At 41.1% G+C, this 20,436-nt stretch overlaps 1 protein-coding gene across 2 annotated transcripts in view; it reads right to left on the bottom strand.

Moving 5' to 3' along the window:
- nkain2 (sodium/potassium transporting ATPase interacting 2) overlaps nt 1-18,975 on the bottom strand; it is a 62,314-nt gene extending 43,339 nt beyond the window's left edge. For both annotated transcript variants that reach the window (XM_070925810.1, XM_070925811.1), the window contains exon 1: nt 18,922-18,975. In XM_070925810.1, coding sequence (XP_070781911.1) covers nt 18,922-18,975 — 54 coding nt within the window. The remainder of the gene's footprint in view (nt 1-18,921) is intronic.
- Between the last annotated feature and the right edge of the window lie 1,461 nt (nt 18,976-20,436).

Here is a 20,436-nt window from a genome sequence, read left to right as displayed (position 1 = left end):
TCTGCGGACTTGGTGGCTCTCAAACAACATCACTACTGCTTCGCTCACGATGGACAAGAGGTGCTTTCCTTGGGAAGACAATCTCAGTAAAAGGGGGTATCACACACACACAACTCACTTGTAGGAAACACATCGCTATAGCTTCCCACCCATCAGCACATTTCCCCCCCTCCTCTTCCTTTCTCCATCTCACCTGTTTATTCCCGTGTGTCACACTCTTATGTGCCCTTCACTCCTCTCTGTACATCTTTCCTTCCTCCATCCCTTCTGTGACGCATCTTTCTGTATCTCTGCTCAGACATTACCCTTTCCCACTCAATCCCACCTATACCTGCCTATATCTGAAATCCACCTCTTCGCTACATCTCTCTGTCCTTATCCATCCTTTCCTCCCCTTCATGCCACCTTGTCTCTCCGTCCCCATCTGCTGAAGCTTTATTTAACCATCTATCCATCCTCCACACTTTCCACTTCTTCCTCTGACCTTGTCTGGTCCACGTTTATTTGTCTTATCCTTCCCATGCATCCCTCAATCCCTGACTTACTCCACCCTACATTTATCCCTTTCTGCTACATCTTCACTTGTCCTTCACTGCCTCCCTCCCTCCTTCAGTCCCACATTATCACCACTAGCACTCAGGGCTCCACAGCAGCATACACACACACACAAAATCACACATGGACAGACTGCGCCATCACCTTTACACAAACACACACACACAAATACATGCAAGCGGGCAGACACTCGACACGGTAATCAACCCCACACATGCAGAATCACCACTGCTCTATTCCTCTTGTTCCTACGTCCCTCACACACACACACACACACACACACACACACACACACTCTCAGATGTAATCACCGTGAGTGCTAAGAGTGCAGTGCAGAGGTGTGAGACTTCTAAATGCTACTGCCTGCCATCAATCATAAAATCCTTTCTGGGGATTGGACAGCTGACACTGTCGGCATTACGCATCGTCTCCCTTTATTTCAATCAATCATGTCCTCCGCAATGCAAAAGGCCTAAAGATTGCCAAATGATACTGGCTTGCTTTCATCAGACTCGGTGAATGATTATGTCGGATTCAGAGGACAGACTTGCTTCACGTTAATGTTTGCTCAGGTTATGTGTTTCAGTGTTTTTCAGTGAAAGTTTTCAAATGTGCTGCCTCTGTTAGACGTGTGCAGTGTTTTAACGACACTGGTAGTGACGCGTCCTGATATGGCATCCATTTGGCTATACAGTTTGTCCCAGTATAGAATGGATTTTAAAGGTCACACTGCTGAGTGCAGCTGCTAATGTACTTTAGGCAATGTCACTGGTAGGCCAATAAAAACAGACAGCGACACCAACAGTTTGGACTTTGGTTTTTAAAAGTTGGATGTAAAATTATCTGCAGACTTTGCAGGGGAACAGTTGTTGCCAGAGGCAGCAATACAAGCAACCTCCACTCTCACCTCAAAATGGAACATGGCCATGAGAGTGAGGTTTAAGGAAAGTTAAAGAAAGCGCCAACAGACGTTCCTCTAGCAAAGGTGGAAAAGAAAAAACTCACTCACTAGGAGCTATCTTTATGATAAGAAATGCCAGGAGGACGGAGGGAAGGTATTTATACATAATAATAAATAATCATTTTGAATGCTTTCATTTGAGCCATTTTGAATACTGTTCTTGAGGTCGATTTGAAATGTGAATCTACATTCAGTTGATTCAGTCCATCTACATCTACTAGCTAAAACCAATGCAGTCTAATACAACAGTCTTGCAATCAATCCTACCTTCGTGAATGTTACAATGTTCAGTTTTAGATGCATGTAGTGTCATTTCATTTTGCAAAAATGTCTCCGTTCAATATCAAATGTGTGATATTGTACAACATATTAAGTGGAGAGGGATTCAAATAGTTAATTTATAATAATTTTAACAATTAATAATTGAGACTGTCCTCACCAGAAAAACACCTGCAACATTTGTTGTTTGTAAAAATGCATTAAGTGAACTATGTAAATTTTTCCTAACAAGCAACCTCTTGCATTGGTGTGAGTTGCAAAGTGGTATTTTTCCCCCCTTGTAAATTCCCATTTCAAATGTTTCTTTAAATAAAATCCTCACTGTAACTTAGCATAGAAACAAGGGAGTGTAACAATATTATATGTTTATTTTATGGTCAGCAGTTTAAATTTTTTCAACTTCTTTTCTGAAAGACTAGTTTTTTTCCGTCAGTTTGGTGCCGTGGATGGCCCTAGAACATCCATGAGCCGCTGCTATTGAGCCAGTCAGATTCATGAATCTGAGCTGTAACAAATTCAAATCGTTTCATCGTTGCAGAACAAAACTTGGCGACTAACTTGCTGAATTCCTCCAAACTTGATCCAGAATCAGAAAATGAATTCATTAAACTGCAGAACTTGTTATATACGTTTTAAAAAGAGCATTATGCCTTTACTAGACAGCGGTAGTGCAGAGGTGACAGGAGACGAGGGAGAGAGAGATATGCACCAGGGACTTGAACCAGGGACGCTGTGGGTCATGGTCAGCATCTTAACCCCCAAGCCACAGGACGCCCCAGAACCAGATATTTTCTAGCACAGTAACTCATCTTTTATAATGATGATTCAACCAGGAGCGTTTCATGCCCACCAAACCTCAGAGGTGCATGATGGGTTCCTACTTTCAGAAACTTGGAAACTTGGAAGCTGGAAAAATAACCCTCCACTTTGCAAAGTAAGACATAGCATGGCGTCTTAGGACAGATAGGTAGGCATGGGTGGTCATATGAGTAATTCTTCAACAGTCATGTCTTGAAGGCATTGTATGACCAACAACCTATTTCGTTCTTGACAGCAGGTATGAGGGCTTGTTGAATAATTATGTAGTAATCTTGTACTCCATTTTTAACTTTCTATTGAAATAGGGAGGGAAAATATTATCTAATTGGTATATACAGTTATGGTCTATGATTCAAAATATACCATTATAAAAGCATCAAGGTTATTTCACTATATGTTCAATATATATTCATATATTCTATTTTTTGTGGTATTTTTACCTTAAGTGTTGCATAATGCCAGTGTGTCCAGTTTTAATACAGGTGGCCCTGTGGGATTCAAAGCCCTAACCCTGTTAGTGTTAATGGCATGCTACTGACACACACACACACACACACACTGAACACTGCTGCCACCACCATGTCTCCTGCATTCAAAAACATACTGCGCTTCTATTTTGGTGAGACGTGACTACAGTTTGGCTGATATGGTGATACGGAAACCCGGGCTGAAAGCTGAGACCGTATCCGTATCTCACTTTAGCTGCCGTATTCAAAAATACAAGAGATTGCCGGATCTGATTACTGTGTCTGTGTGTGTTTGTGAATGTGTGAGTATGACAGAGGGAGCAGGGGAAGAAAATGGAAGGCGGTAGTTGTTATATGTGTGTCTATGTGAGGGAGAGAGAGATAAGAGTGGAGCAAAACCAGAGGGCAGGTGTGTAAGGTAATAAGACTAAATCAATTCATACTGAGAGGGAGAGGGAGGAGAGGAGGAGAGAGGAGAGGAGGCCATGAGAGAGGGATGAGTGGTGGAGGAAAAATGATTACTGTTAAAGATGAAAGTGCGATGTTGAGCTCTTTCTGCTCTCACACATCACCCAATATCTTCTCTAGTCCTTAAAGGGATTCAAAACTGAAACAAAACTCTTCTTCAATGGTGCCTTCAGGGACCATGCAAGGAGAAGCGGATTCTATGGATTCATGTTGCAAGAGCAAAAAAACAGCAAGACTGCATCTCAGCGTCTGTGCGAACATGCCTGGCAGTGCATGGTTATGAATTTTGTGCATTGCTTGGCAATGTTCATTTGTGTGTGTGTGTGTGTGTGTGTGTGTGTTTGTAAGAGAACAAAGACCCAACTAATATATTTATAGATCAAAATAATGGCAGCTTTTGGAGAAGCGACAGAAGACCTTGGCAGGCTGCAGTAAAAATGTGACCCGTCACAGAAAACAAAGCTGCTGTCAAAACACGCTGTTGTTTTTTCACGCTACCAAAACGCAGAGGCTAACAAGTATCAGGGATGTAAAATGATGTGCTTAATCTTGTGTTTTGAAAACACAAATGCACTTGTCAAAATGGAAGATGCCATCTACATGCAACATACACACACGAAGCATAAGGAACTGGAAGCAGTTTGTCCCTGAGTCATGTATATCTGGTGTGTTAGTTGAATAAGGTCTAAAAAATACTAAATACTAAAAATACTGTCTATATATTTTGGGGGTTGAATAGCCATTTTACAACACATTCCTGACATTTTTAGACCATTTCATTAATCAATCAAAAAAAAAATAATTGCTGTAGCCCAAAGCACAATTAACTAATGTATAAAACAGAAAAGATGTAGAGATGGGTTATTTTGCCAATGCAAATTTGGCAGCCACAGAATACACAACTTAAAGGACATTTTGGCTTATTCACTTTCTTGCCGAGAGTTTGATGAGAAGATCAATACCACTGTTATGTCTGTCTGCTAAATATGAGGCTAGAGGCAGGGGGCAATTAGCTTAGCTTAGCATTAGCACTCTGATACCTTGAAGCATGTTCTCGTGTTCTCATGTAACTTTCAGCAAGAAGGCAATTTAGCATATTTCCAAAATTGTCAAACTACTCTTTTAACTGTTAAACCTATGGCTAGTCATTGTGAGTTGCATTCAACAAACATACACGGTCCAGTAGACAGAGGACACAACAGAGTGAGGAGAAAAGGTACATCTGTTTCTCTTTAGCTTTTAAATTCTCCTGCCAAATGTTACAGAAGTACAAATACAACCAGGATGTAACTTTTTAAGCATGAATGTAAAAACATTTGGAAATAATGTCGGTCATAGAAAGAGACATTGTGTTGGGTATCATCAAATATAGGCATGGTGCTACACTACCTTGTAAAAAAACATGCTGTACCATCTGTTGTGTTGCTGCACTGAAGTCCAAAGTGTTGAAAATAAGTTAAAAAAACTTTTCAATAAACTGAACAAAGATTTTGAGGATTTTTATATATTCTTATTAGACAAACTGTTTAAGAGATACGAAACTAGTAACTTTTAATTTGACAAATAAGCAGATGGCATTTGAAATCACAGATAAAGAAAAGAGAGAGATATGATTCTATTGTGTAAAATTGTATGTCAAAGGTCTTTTCTTATTTATTCTCACTATGAATTTGAGGTGATCTCCCATTTCTTGGCATGATAATGGCCTAAAGCTTCCCTCTTGTTGCCTAAGGCAACCGCCTCCTTGTCATCTTGGTACTCGGTGCTAGATGCACTCGGTGGCACAAGTATTGTGAAAGACAGAAAGAGAATTATTTCACTGTAAACTCTTAAATGTAAAGGACAGAAAGATCTGCTTCAACACTGACTCTGCTTTCTCACGGCAGCCGGAACAGAAAAATCAGAATGATCAGAAGAATGGATGGAGTCAGGGTTAAAAATTGGATCCTTGGTCCTTGTGTGAATCGAACCCCTGAACCTGAGGAAGAGTCTATATTGACCAAGTGACAGTAAATCTTTAGTAGATAAATCAATAAGGTCACAGACCATATTGGCTGGCTTACTTTTCCCGACAATAACCTTTGGTTTTGGCCTGATCTCAAACTTTTTCACTTTCTGGCCACTGCCCGCTCCCTCTGACTGTGAGCCAATTACATCAAAGCAAGAGGAAGGCGAGGGAGAGTTGTGTAAAATAGAGAGACACCCGAAGGCATCAGTAACAGGTCAGGTAATTAGTGCAGAAACTCATAATGTAAAAAGATGATTATGAGAAAAACAAACTATCCATTCAATATAAGTTACTCCAGTTTATTACAGTTCTACTATCACAGTCTTCTCCCAAGGTCTTTAACGCGTGGGTCTGTAGCCCAGCGAGAGACTTCCATCAGCTCTGTTCACAATGTCTCGCTGGAGAAATATCAGATAATGAAGGGGACACAGCTGAATGCCACTGCAGTAAAAAGACAGAAAATGTCCTTTTCAATAATCAGTTCCTACTGAAATGTATCCATTGAAACATTTTTCAATAAAAACTCATAAAGCACCATTGTCAAACCCACCCCTGGATTTATAAAGGCCAGTGTGGTCTATAAGATAGCACTGTAATAACAGCTTGCACAGCCAAATGTTAATGCCAAGAAGACGATTCAAGGGGGGAAAGCAGACCTGCAGCAAACATGCTAGCAGATTAGCTTGCTGTTGAAACTACTTTGGTCTGGTTGGGTGTAAAGAGTGGCACGGCCTCTAGTGGCCGCTAAGGAGCCTTTTGGATTCCTGCCCTTATTTGGCTTAGTGGTCTTTGGGATGGTCTTTGATAGGCTCTAAACTACCGCTGCCTGCTGTCAGACTACAGCATGTACACATTATTTGCTCCACTTTCACAAAGTCAACAGCCAACACATTTGGCTCTTTCCACTGTCCGCCATCTTTGGTCATTACTGATAACTTTGCAGTGTTAAACGACCCATTCATCCATTAATCATCTGTTCATCCATACATCTTGGGCATCCATCCATCATCGATCCGTCCTCTCTTGTTATCATCTGGCCCTCCCCTGCTTCCCCAGCTCGTCTCCCCCGGCCAATCTCTCCATTCATTCATCCAAATCTCAATCCCTCCATCCCAATATCGATCCACACACAGACATTCATCTATCCTCTATGAATATATCTATCCAATCATCCATTCTTCCCTCCCTCCTTCCTCCCTCGGCTCCTTATCCCAGTCGAAGGGCTTCTACAGCAAGACTTAACACGCTCCACCGCCTCTGCTGTCCCTGCACGTGAACACACACACACACATACACACACAAAAGCACTCCCTACAGGATGCAGACGCAAAGACACACAGACATCGTTTTCACAGCTCCCTGAGCAACTCAAATGGCCCGGGAGAGACTGTGCAGAGCAGCGAAAGAGAGAATAAAGGAGAGAGCACGCCTGGGAGAAAGATTGAGAGACGCAGAGAGAAAAATTACAAGGCAACAAGGGCAATAATGATGCAGAGCGAGAAAAATATGGTGGCACAGAATAAGAAACCAAAAGAGAAAGAAAGAAGTTGAATGGAATAAAATTGGACATACTTTGAGAGCAATTTACAAGTTTGTTTATGTATGTCTACAAGTTTATAGACTGTCTAAGAAGATGTTTTATCAGGGGTAAGTTTACTGCTGATGGGAGATCGTTAGTAGAAATAAAATTTACTTCTGTAGCGAACAGCAAGAAAAACAGCAAAATGAAATTTTATCACTACTCGCATCTGAAAACCAAATTTTTTATTTTGCTTTTTCAGCTAAATATCAAGTGTTGATAATTTCATACTCCTGTCTGTGTTGAGCAACTTTCCCAACCCCCACAAAATCCATTAGACTTAACAAAATGTCAGTGTCATTCTGAAGATGATGTTTTTTTTCTCCAGATTGGAGGTGTTCATCTGACACCAGTCATATCTCCATCTCATAATTATGTGTAATGAAGCTCGAGGCACTGCTTTGCAGTCGCTCGCCATTATAATTCAAACACTCCTTTGATGTAATAAGATCAAAACGACTGCGCAGGCGGAATATCAGGATTCACGGCAACAACAACAATAGCAACAACTACATCAACAGGATATGAGCTCTCAGAGAACAATAGGGGAGTGTTTCACCTTGAGGGGTAAATAGCAATACAGGAACAGCAAGCAGCAGAGAGTCGGCACCGCAACAGTTTGAAGTGTATTAAAATAAAACAGAAAGAAAAAGCAAGTGTCTGGCTGTATGTCTGTCTGCGCCCCCCCCCACCCCACCCTTTATGTCAAGCTGTCTGCCTGCCTGTCTGCCTGTGCGTAAATATTGAGGCAGCAGTATTTGGCCAAACACCATCTCAGCTCATCCATCAGTGGTGGTCACGCACAAGGTCAGCTTCCAGCACCGTCGATACACATCTTTGCAGCTCGGCAGGCACACGCACCTGTGGTATCGCCCGCTCAGATCCACCACATGACCTTTGCTGCATGTCATCGCCTCACTTTCCTCTCACTGTCCGCTGCCGGAGTGTCGACATGAAACCGGCGGCGATTTTCAAAGATGTGGTCAGGACTCAGGAATATGATGCAGGGAGATTGAAATTGGCCACCAGATTACTCTTAAGGAACAAGCAATCGAATGTGGCTGGCTGCAGCAGCTTTGTAAGGTTTCGAAGGATTTTGAGGTTGCAGTAAGGATAACTTTGAAAATGTAGGTTCATAAAAACACTCATTACTGTCATGTATTAAAGAAAGCTTTGAAGGATTCAAAACATTATTATGTGCCATGATTCAGACAAATAACTGTGGATAAATGATATTACGTTTGTATCTGAGCTTTGTGTTCTGAGGAGGGAGCCCCTGTGAAGTTTGCCACACGCTGTATTATCTTTTGATACATTGCATCTTTGTGTCTTGCATCACAGATGAAATAACTGCTGTTGCTGCAAAGAATACACTTAAAATGAAAAACAGAATCAAGGGACTTGCGATTTGGGAGGAGGTATTTCGGGAGAGTCCCATTCATTTTCTCCATACACAATATTAGGTGACAGTTGGAGCAACAACTGCATTAGAAAATATCTGGTTCTTTCAGAAAAAAACAAAACATAATGTAAGATATTAACAGCAATTCCCAAGGTAGGAAACATGCCACTGCCAGTCTTCAAATTACATCTTTTGTGCCGCTAAAAGGTGGATGGAAGCTAAAAATAGGCCCTTTTTTTACAGCAGGTAGGAAAAGCACAGGTGTTACTAATAACATTATTAACAATGGCTCAGCTCTATTCAAGTGTCCCAGTACGCCATGACAGTGTGACAATGAGCCAGTATGGACAATACAAGGACCCTGAAAACGGAGCAGCTGAATGGAATTCAGCCATCATTCATTTTAGTGTTTACACCTGTGCTTTTCCTACATGTTACGTGTAAAAATCTGCAACTAAAAAACTGAACTAAGTTTCGGATCCTGGGTCAATTGTGGATTCATATGATTAAGTGTTTTAAATTAGCTACAGTTCTGAAATGACTGGCTTCCTCTTCATACACGTCGGTGGCTGAGGCTCGTCATACCAAACTAACAGAAAAAACATGTTTTTTTTCTGTTTCTATAATTCTTTCAAGAACTTGAAAGCCATAACACAAACCTATAGGGTTGTTACATTATCCAGGAGAATGGTGTATTTCTATGTTGAGAATTACTGAGGATATCATTAAAGAAAACTTTGGACATGCGAAAAATACTTCCAGAACCGGCAGCATGTCCCACTCTATTACTACTCTCTATTACAGTAAATGTCACAAGTTTTCAACCAAACATGTTGCATATGTAACCGTGGTGGTTTGGAGGCATATCTGAACAAAGTCACATATCAATTATTACAATCACACTATTCAGTAAGAATTAGCAGTGTTTGTTGTTAGATAACATTGTGTGCTTCAGTACAGAATAGTGCCACATATAGAGGCACAACAGTGGTCTATACAGTGGATATGGTTTCACACTATGCGTGTCAGTATCACTGAGACTATAGAAAAAATAATCCAACTGTGTAAGGGTTCAATTTAAAGCCTCCACTGAGCTGTGGAAGAATACAGATTGAGTCAGCTTTTTCAGCTCAAACTAAAAAGATTTCACTTTTTCGCGATCCCACTCTTCCACCATTTCAGACTGTGTTATGATGACAGTGGAGTTGATACAGTATCATGGTTTTCCACCCTTTCTGTGAGCTGCCAAATGCAAGACATGCCACAGCTGGGAGAAGAACTTCTGTTGTTTTTACAATAAAAACATCTATGGTGGAAAATTGCAGTTTATGAGAAAGCTTTCCAAAGTAAAAAGCAGAACAGTGGTGCTGCAGTGAGCCTGCTGCTGGTGAGGTGATCTTGTGGAAATAGATTACATGTAAAAGATCTTCAACTCAGTGTTTTTGTTACATCGTGTACATTTGATCCAGTTGGATTTGGTTTCACATTGCAAATAAAGAACTACACAACATAGCTACGTCCTGTCGCCATCACCTACATGAGCTTTATCTCCCTATACTTCCAGTTGATTGGTTTGTAGATGGCTGTGCGTCAGACGTTGACATGTTGTCAATTCAGCGGGTAGGCCTCTATTGCAGTTTGAATGAATGGAGAAAAATGAATGCACCGATTAATTTCATTGCCACTATGTTATTATTATGGCATTACTACCAAACCTGACCAAATGTCAATTTAACATCTGGTCTCCTCTTCTCCCCATGTGCTGCCGTGGCTCATTTCTAACCCTAACCCTTTTTCCCGTTCTGACAACAGCCTGCCAGACCTTCCTATAATTGGTCAGAAACGAACCGCTACCATGCTTCAACTTGATCTGGACTGAGAATACCTCTTTTTGTCTGACCAAGGTTCGGCAGTTTGGTTAGGACCGTGGACCGGGGAAGGTACAAACTGAAAAGTCCAGAAGTTCGGACCAAATGAAGTAGGTGTGAAAGGACCCTAAAACACTGTTTTGAAACCACTATTGGACAGATTTCTCTAATTTTCTTGAGAGACATTCTTAGTCCCCAGAGGAAGGAAGCTTTGATGATCCCCTGACTTAACCTCAAGTGCCACCATGAAGTTCACATGTGAGTGAAAAGTATTGGATGGGTTGCCATAAAATTTGGTTCAGACATTGATGTCCCCATCAGGATGAACTGCAATAGTTTTGGTGATCAATTTGTCAAATACTTTGGTTTATAACCAAATACCTTAAAAAAAAATGAAATTCTCATCAGCTTCGACTGTGCTGTCTGTTTTCTGTTTACTGCTAATAAGCAAATCTCAGTATGCTAGCACATTAAACTGAGATAGTAAACATAGTAAACATTTTACCAGCTTAACATGTTAGCATCGTCATTGTGAGCATGTTAGCTTGCTGGTGTTAGCATTGGCTGGTTTCTTGAAATTTTATGACGAGACAGTGTTTTAAATAGCAAAAAACAAAACAAAAATACAGTTTAATGAGGCTTCATGTAAAAAAATAGTAATCAAAAATACTATCCAGTAACGTAGTAGCTTAGAATATGGACAGAAAACCCAGAAACAGCCTGTCAGAGCAGACTATAAGACAAACTCTGTATGAGACAACACATTGGATTACAGATGCTCTTGGAGCACTGGCTAGGTAGGAAAGGGGAAGAGTCTACAACCCTCTACAGCACAAGCGACTCATTGACTTAAATATGATACCAGGAGCTAAGAGTAGGGGTCAAATGCTCAGACAACTACACACTTCCGTTACTCTATCTAAGCCATCAGAGATCAATTGGTGAAGAGAGAAGCTCTGTCACCTCCAGATGTTTTGTGAAAGACCTTGTCATCAGTAGCAGCAGGCTCTAACAGCCTTCTGCTCTGCTCTTGGACACATTCCAGCATAAAATACACCTTACTACACATTTTCCATCACAAAGGTTGGTCTTTTTCCAAACCTTAATGTATTGACTGAATTTGAAGACTGCAGGTCGTGCAGAATTACGTGCTGTTTGCTGACAGCTTTTTGACCGACTTCTTTGGCTGGTGGATGTTTTTTTTCCCAGCACAACAAACATGGTACCACATTTACAATCAAACAGCGTAAGTAGACCAGACCAAGATTTTCTCCTCATACAGTTGTATTTGCTAACAATTTATCACAAAATCTCAGACCTTCCAGATGCTAAAACTTTTCATCTTTGACAGCTTCAATTAAATTAGATGTGATATAGGAAGAACATCTGGGATGGGCCTGTAGTTAATTTTATCCATGTTTGTTATGAGTGGAACATAGAAGACAACTAATGCAAAGAAACTTGGATTTGCAGACACAGAAACTTTTGATCATGCCGAGTTTTCAGACCCTCCCCCAAGAGACGACTGTTCACCATGACAACAGACCACCCTGATTATGCACGCAGTGTATTGCTATCAACAGCAGTGTGAAGCTAAGCTTGTCCTGCTACTTACACTTTTTGATGCAGGCATTATTTGGTGTTTAAAACACACAACTGTAAAATAATTCAGCATTTGAGGATAGATAGATTTTAAGCTCCTTGCAAAGAACAAGAGATTAAAATCAATGCTGTGAACTAAGAAAGGAAGAAGTACTTTCATTCTGTGTCAGTGTCCTGAAGTAGAGGAAGCAGAGGTTTCCGACAGAGCAATTAAAATATCTGTTAGCTTGAACAGAGCAGGTTCATTTGTCTGACCTACGATAATGTGTATCACAGCACCACAGCACATTGCCCTGAAATAAACTGAACATCTCCTAGTGAGGCTGACTGTCAATAGCACTGTAATTGTTTTGGGAGAGTTCTGCCACTGCAGGTGTAATTCCTGCAGCAGAAATATTACTTCTGCACCACTGCAAAAAACAGTCGCAATTTAACCACTGTTTACTGGTGCAGGTTAATTGGCCTGTTGTTTTTCTGTCTGTACCTTACAAGCATCTGAAGATAAAATTAGGTAGCAAAGCTCATAAATGCTAATGAATCTGATGTTGGTGTGTTGGTTTCAACTGCACGACTTCAAAGGATACACTCAGACACACTTATATACACAAACTGACCAGTCGCTAAACCCCAACCCAAAACAACGATTTTCCATCTATCAAGCCTTTTTTTCTTTATTTTGTTTTAAATTGAATCTGCTGGAAGCATTAAAAAGTCAGCTGAGAACTGAGTTTTAACCATCTTAGTCAAGTCAAATCAAGTCAATTTTAGTTATATACTCCCAATATCAAAAATCACAATTTGCCACAAAGGGCTTCACAATCTGTACAGCATACGACAAAACACCCCTTGTCCTTCATTCATATTCTATACGAATGAAGAAAAATAAATAAAACCAAACAAAAAAACGTTAAGGGGTTTTGTGTTAGCGTTAGCTTAAGCTAGCTAGTCCCTGCTGATAAACAGACGTAAATTCAGTTGACAAAATACACAATCTGCTGTTGTGTACGTCTGTGTGAACTCAAGGACCCATTGTTACAGATTTATCACTCAAAATCTGCAGTTATCATTCCAAACTGCCTATATGCCTTGTGAGAGTGGAAAGCTTGTGTAGCAATATTAGCTAAGGGGGTTGCGAAACAGCAAACAGTCAAAATTTAAAAATATGTGCCAGGTACAAAATTCATCAACAGTAGCTCAAACAAGGCAGAAAAAAGCCTGTTCCCAGTTGTCAGTGCCTACTGCCTTAAAACCACCTTACTGATTTTCACCAGCAATTTCTCAAAAGTCCAGCACTTTCAAGACATTGTATTTTATTGACAGTTGAAAGCCGTAAAAGTAAAATACCCCTTAAACGCAGAGAACAAACTGAGCAACATGAATGCAGCTTGGACAGATCTACAAGGTTCGAGGTGTAACGTCGTCTGATTTGGCACAGTGGAACAGTGCTCAACAGAACCAGTACATGAAAGCTTGTTTTGTTCACCAACTATTGAAACACATTGAATGAATTGCCAGTCAAGTCAGTGGCCAAGGTCTGATGGCTGTATTCCTCCAAGCAGACACAGAGAGACAGAGGAGGTGGAGACAGATGAAGAGATGAAAAAGGCAAGAAAGACATACACTGGGAGATTGGGCATATATAAGAAGACAGAGGCCTGAGGGAAAAGAGACTGACAAATTAGAGACTGCGAAAAAAGAAAAAGCGACAGAAAATCTATAGACTCAGAGCTGAGATTGTGTGTGGCCCTTGTTGAAAGCGGCGTTGTACATAAAGGATAGCAAAGTCTTTTTATCTCACTGAGTTGTGGCAATGAGGAAGGAGGTCTGAAGATTATGTTTGTTGCCAGAGTGCAGGAGCTGCGTTCGCTTTCAACTCAAAGCATCCTCAAAGTGGATTTGCTTCAAAATGCTGAAAAACCAACAGCATGATGCCTATCCAGCATATTGCAAAATAACTGTGACTGAATATTGCTAAAAAATGATATGGATGGGAGGACCTTTTTGCAAAGCTGCAATATTTGAATTTAAATGGACAATTTATTCCAATTTGCAAACCAACCCAACGGAAATGATTAAACCGAAGACACCAGTAAATGTTTTCTATTTTATTTCAAGTTGTGGAAATTGGTGTTTGCCTGTATTTCCAAAGTCAAAATAACTTTTAAGTATGTTTCTGGAAAATCAACATTGATTTATCTGGAGTTTCTTTCGGAAATGCAAGTATTGACTTATGGGTTTGAATGACTGCACAGTCACTGTTTTGCAATCAGGTAACACACACGGCTCACATGCAGAGATACAATTTCTGCATTCATGTCGCAGCTTCCAAGTGGTAAATTATTCATTATGTCCCTCAATGGTGGAAATGTCACAGGAGCGTACTGCCACAGACAGACAAACACTGTCTCTCAGATAGCCTATGGGTGCTGTATATGTCCAACCTTGTTACAGTACATGAATACAATCTTTATCTTGTACAGGTGTTGTACAAAGATAGGTGTATTTTCAAAGATTATTTTTGAATTATCAATTATAATGATCTATTCTATTGGATCAATGAATTATTATCTCACAGTAATTGTGCACTACACTGAATTGCAAAGCTGTAATTCATTTATTCAATTAACTTGCACACCAACAATATAATTAACGTGCAATAAACATAAACTCCCACCAACCGTCTGCACAAGCTCCACTGAACCAGCCAATGGAGCGACGCCACCGGTTGCTGTCCTGTTACCTATCACGCTATTGGATGATTTAGTCATCATCTTTGTGACAGCAGCTGGTGGGTGTGTGGACTGATATAGCAACAAGGACCACAACCATCGCCAAAGAAAGTGAGTCACCAGTGGCATATGTGTATCTGTGTGTGTGTGTGTGTGTGTGTGTGTGTGTGTGTGTGAAAAAGGTGTAGGTAAAAACTCCATCTGATCTGCTATGATCTTCTTGCTCTGCTCTGTTTTTTGTCATCCAACTTTATAATCTTCCTGTCTGATCTGCTCACAGCAATATGATGCACTTTTTAGAGTTTGCATGTGTTACATGCAAACTTGTACTGTACAAGAAGAAGATTGATAAATATTAATATCTCCTTTGTTTAATTGTGCGGGACTATTTCTTGACCGCCGCGGTGACTTATTGGATTCTCCGCTGGTTGCCGGTAAACTGCGCCCGGCCAAAAAGTGGTCTGTCACATAACTCCCCGTAAAACCGTTTTTACACTTTGGTTTTGTACTGACTAAACAAACGAGATATAAAGTGTTAATTAGCCAGCTTTAGAGGTGCAGATTTTATTACGTTTGGACTGAATCTGGCTAGCATGCTAACCCGCTGCTGGCTATAGCTTCTGCTTTACTGCGGCATACAGATAAGAAGGAGGTACTGATCTTTACATCTAACTCTTGGAAAGAAAGCAAATAAGCGTATTTCTGGATGCTGAAATGTTCCTTTAAATATATAATTTTATCATTTGTACCCCCATTTAGCCAACATATCCTTGGGGATACAGGCATTTTAAGTCAAACTGCCAGAACTATGTTTTAACATCATTGTAAACTATTAGTCTTAAAAAGCAATGTTTAAAAAAATCTCTTGAAAACAATGTAAATTACCAACAACCAACTCTTATTTCAGGATTAGTAAGATTTTCACTGCAAGCAGACATGTTGATTTAAAAAACACTATGTATACACCTGAGTGTGAGAACCAAATCACATGATTACAGAAGCCAATCTTCCACTGAATCTGAGACACCTCAGTTTATGATCAGCCTTTCAAATATAGCTGAAACAATTAGTCGATAAATGAAATTGGTAATTGACAGAAAATAACTTTCTCAAGCAAAAAGGCCAAACTTCTCTGGTTCCTGCTTCTCAGTTGTGAGGATTTGCTTCTTGTTTCCTTCTCGTGTAGAGTAAATTGAATATCTTTGAGTTTTGGGTTGTCTGTCAGACAAAATAAGCAAATTGAAGATGTCACCTTGAGCTTTAGAAAAGTGTGATGGGCATTTGTAAGTATTTTGTAGATGAAATGATTCATCGATTAATTGAAACATCATCTGGTAAACGTAAAGGTAACTAATTAGCCTAGCACACAGGAACACACTACATTTACTCTCATTTGGATCACAAGCTGGCAGAAGTTCACCTGGTGGGACTGACGTCATGGTGATGTCAGCTGTGTGTGAAGTGCACATGATTCCAACTGGGATCATTAATCTCTGCTCAGCTACAGTGACATCACCTCACCTATCTTACCAATTAACCTGGCTAATGAAGCGTGAGGAAAACTGCTGCTAAGACTTACATAAGACATCAGTTCCACTACATAAGACACACTGACCAGCATTGTTTTCTACTCTGTGAGGTCAACTATTAGATGGAAGCTCACGTAGCAAAAACAATTACCTCCAGCGGGGGGGGTTAAGCAGAGAAGCAAGCAGAGGGAAAAAGTCTTTTAATTTTTGGTCAATTAGGTTGCTTTGAACAAAGAGGATTGTGGACAGTGTGGTTTCCAGTGGGTACATAACTACTGAAACTATCTTAATATCTTTACATACTGTGGAGGACTGGTGTTTTTTGTGAAGACATGGGTTTCACAATCAGGAGACTTCTGTCTAAATGCAGTTATAACAGAGCTAACTGTGCATGGGGAAACTGTAACATACAGTAGCATTAGACCTCCAGCTCAGCTAGCGGTGGTATCAGCTGGCTTAGCTATTACAACAGTTAACAGAGCAAAACATGTTGTTGACTATGGCATAGCATTAGTTCCACCGCATTAGACACAATGACTATCACTGTGACAGCATCTCATTCATAAGCACACACACACACACACACACACACACACTCAAAAACCCGCCCTCTTCTTCACCTACGGAAATACACAGCATCCCCATTTATAACACAATGGCGTGTTTCGGGTATGTAGAGCACATGTGGCCATCTCATTTGCATTGCACTGTAGACATGTTAGCTTATATGCACATAGCAATTTCCCATTTCATAGCACAATAGAGCTGAGCACACACTCACACAACGAGGGACATATACATTAATATCCTACGGTTTAAATAGGTGATTTTCATGTATCGTGCTCTTTTGTACGGGATACAAACACATGCATGCTCACACACACAGGGTATCAAGTCTGTAACAGTGTCCTACTCACATACATGACAATAGGTCTTCAGTTTGCACATACTTACTGTACATGACTCCATGAGCTGGGAATGCTACAGCACAAGCACTTCTGCTCATGTTTACGCCCATACATTGTCCCATTCTATATCACAGCATGTCTTCGGTTTCTATACAAGCATAGAGGAAAAACTCTTGTTTGCTGAAATGCAGGATCTATTTTGCCATGAGTGGTACCACTTTGCCTAAACCTCCCTACTTGAGGTACTGATTTTCCCTCCAGAGAATCTCGCCTGGACTTATTTCTCCGACTGTAGCTTATTCTTGCCGATACAATGCAGTGTACTAATGCTCCTTTGGTTAAACAAGGTGAGGAGCTTAATAATGACAGCAATCAAAACAGCAAGCAACCACCATTGGACAGCTGGTAAAAAGTCAAAATGTTTTGTGAAAACTTTGTGTTTTGTATTAAAGCTGCACTAATCAATATTTTCTATATAAACAATAGGTCAAATGATTATGTTTAATGTGAAAGGTGTCACTCATGGTGATCAACTCACAGAGATTTTTCACCCAACTCTGCAGTCCCCTCCAGCTCTACAGACTGTTTTAGCATCTTTCAGCTCATTGTTTTAATTTTAGGGCCTACAACTGTGTTGGTTCACTCTCACTGCACTAAACAGTGTTGTTTACAGTTGCAGTTGTTTTCAACAAAGTTACACTGTACGCTACCTGTCCAGCACCAAACAGACAAAGTTATGGATTTGCTGATGAATATAGTGGAGCATTTAGCAACTAAAGAGCCTCATATTTTCCATCAGGAATTGGTGAAGACCAAAACAGAGCCTATAGGAGAGTGAACATTGGACTTACATTCTTACATTGGCCAGAAACACAATTCCAAATGAATGCTAATATTCCTCATGTACCGTAAATAGGCAATTGTTTGCTAACATGTTTGCCATATCAAGTTTATTAGGCCACAATATGTAGCCTAAATGTTGTAGCTTGTTCTGCTACCTCTAAGTAGCCAAAACATTCACTTAATGCTGCATTAAGTTTCTCTCCCTTTTTCTGTGATGCATTCCTACTCGCACATCCTCACATGTATGCACACATACACGCCTAAAGACCCATCCCTTCCTCCCCATTGTCTCGCCTGGCACCAGTTTCCATTGACACAGATGGTGATGGGAGAATGAGATACAAAGAGAGACAGACACAGAGAAGAATGGCAGCAGTTGACTCCTTGAGTTTCTATCAGGTCTTTTCCTCCTTCCCTCTGTCCATACATTTTTTCCCATAAATCACACGTACCTGCCGCATACATCTATCCATCTGCCATCCATCCCTCCTTTACCTCCACAGCCTCCATTTATCACTCCCAGCCTCCATCTATCCATCACTGCTCTATATGGACTCTTAGTGCCGTCTTAGAGCTCCCATCAACAGCCATTCAATCCACCTATTCTTCAATCTGTCCCTCAAATCAGATCCTACCTTGTCTCATGACCTTTTAAACACATATTAACTTCTGAAATGTGACCTTTCAGTCATCCATCTTTTCCCCTCTATCCATCCCTCCATCCATCTATTCACTCATACCTGCTCCATGTCTAGCCACCAGTGTGTCTTTTCTTCCTCGTCATGACTTTTTTGTTGAACTCACTTACAAGATTTAAAAAAGAAGCCCTTTCTTCCGCCTGATTGATCTTCCCATTCCCATTTAGCCACGCCAGTGCAGGATCAATAGCAATCTTCACACTTACCAGCTGCATGCCACAGATGAAGGCCAAGGTGCACCTGCCACTACAGCACCCCATGGTGTCCTCCTCCCTCTCTCCAGTGACCCACGTGGTGAAGAAACTCTGGGTAAAACTCCCAAATCTCCAGCTGGACCTTCAAAATCCAAAAGCCCCCCGAGGGCCGTCTGGCTGGCTGGCAGCCCAGGTAGAGGCGCTCACTGCTCGGGCCTCAGCCAACAGAGCGCAGCCCCTGTACTGGCTGGAGCTCAGGGGAATAAAAAGCTACTACTTCATTCAAATGGAGGGGTTGCTGACAGGTAAACAGCCTGAAATGTGTTCCCCTGGATTGCCAACACACAGGAGGTCAGGGATCAAAGATGGAAGGTGGGCCCTGGGGATGATCCAAGTCCACAAATTGCTCTTGATGTATCCACAGACCTTGGTTATGTAGGAAAACCCCCTCCAAGCCTCTGCAAACTGAAGGCAGCTTGATAGTCTGATAAATCAGCTGGTGTGGTGCATTTTGGTTGATTTGATTGACAACGACAGAGAATAAATTCAGATTTCTGATCATGTGGGTCTCCTGACACATATAAACTGACTCTCCACGTGTCCAGTCATCACCTACTGGACTAAGAAAGTCCGGCCAATCAGGTCGATTAGTCGCATCCTTGTCTAATCTGAATACGCCGAATCAGCAACGGTACAGCAGCCACTTACACAAACACCGAGAGGCTATAAAGAGATGATGAGAGATTACATGGATATATTCCCCCACATGAACTGCTCTTTTGTTTAATAATGCCGAGTAAGCGCCGCTTGTATTTTGCCTGATTGAAACAGCCTAATTTGTTTCAGGGTGGAGAAAACAAGTGCAAGTGGCCCCTGCCTCCTTTCACAGACGAGCTCCTCTTCCTCTCCTCTGCTCTCCTCTCAGGGGAAGTAACGGGCATGTAGCGGCAACATCCTCCAGGGTTCATTCACACCAAAAACAAAACACAACGTTTTCTCTTTAACCTCCTCCGTAAAACGGTTGTAATCCAGTATCTTTGCTTTTTTTCTTCTTCTCTCCCTTGAATTTGGTGTTTTATCCACTCAGAAAACGGAGAGTAAAATTGTTGCAAGGATGTTGTGATCTGTCAACAGCCACTGGAAGCTGATATCGGCGTCTTCTGCTGGCTAATAAGTCCTTCTCCTCCGGTTCAGCTCCACAACACAGCCGCTGTTTTCTCAGCCGTTGGTCGGTTCATTCACTGCCTCCTCCGTTACAGCGAATAAATCTCTACAACGTTAAAAGAAAAGAAAAAGAAAAGACAGAAAAGCAGGTCCACATTTCGGACGGAGAGGGACAGGGTGAAATTTCAGGTCGAGGTAAGTCTCCAAACGTAACGTACAAAAGGCGATGTAACGGCTAAGTTTAGTTTGTCGTCTCGTCGGTTGTCTTCAAGGAGTGAAAAGAGGAGACAATGGGGAACCGGGATGGACCAACGGACCGAGAGAGACAGCCGAGAGGAGCGTCTCTCGCCTGCCATCTGTCAA

Source organism: Enoplosus armatus, chromosome 19 (assembly GCF_043641665.1).
Source record: "Enoplosus armatus isolate fEnoArm2 chromosome 19, fEnoArm2.hap1, whole genome shotgun sequence".
Classification (NCBI taxonomy): domain Eukaryota; kingdom Metazoa; phylum Chordata; class Actinopteri; order Centrarchiformes; family Enoplosidae; genus Enoplosus; species Enoplosus armatus.
The sequence above is the reverse complement of the archived record's forward strand: the minus strand, read 5'-3'. Positions and strand labels throughout refer to the sequence as shown.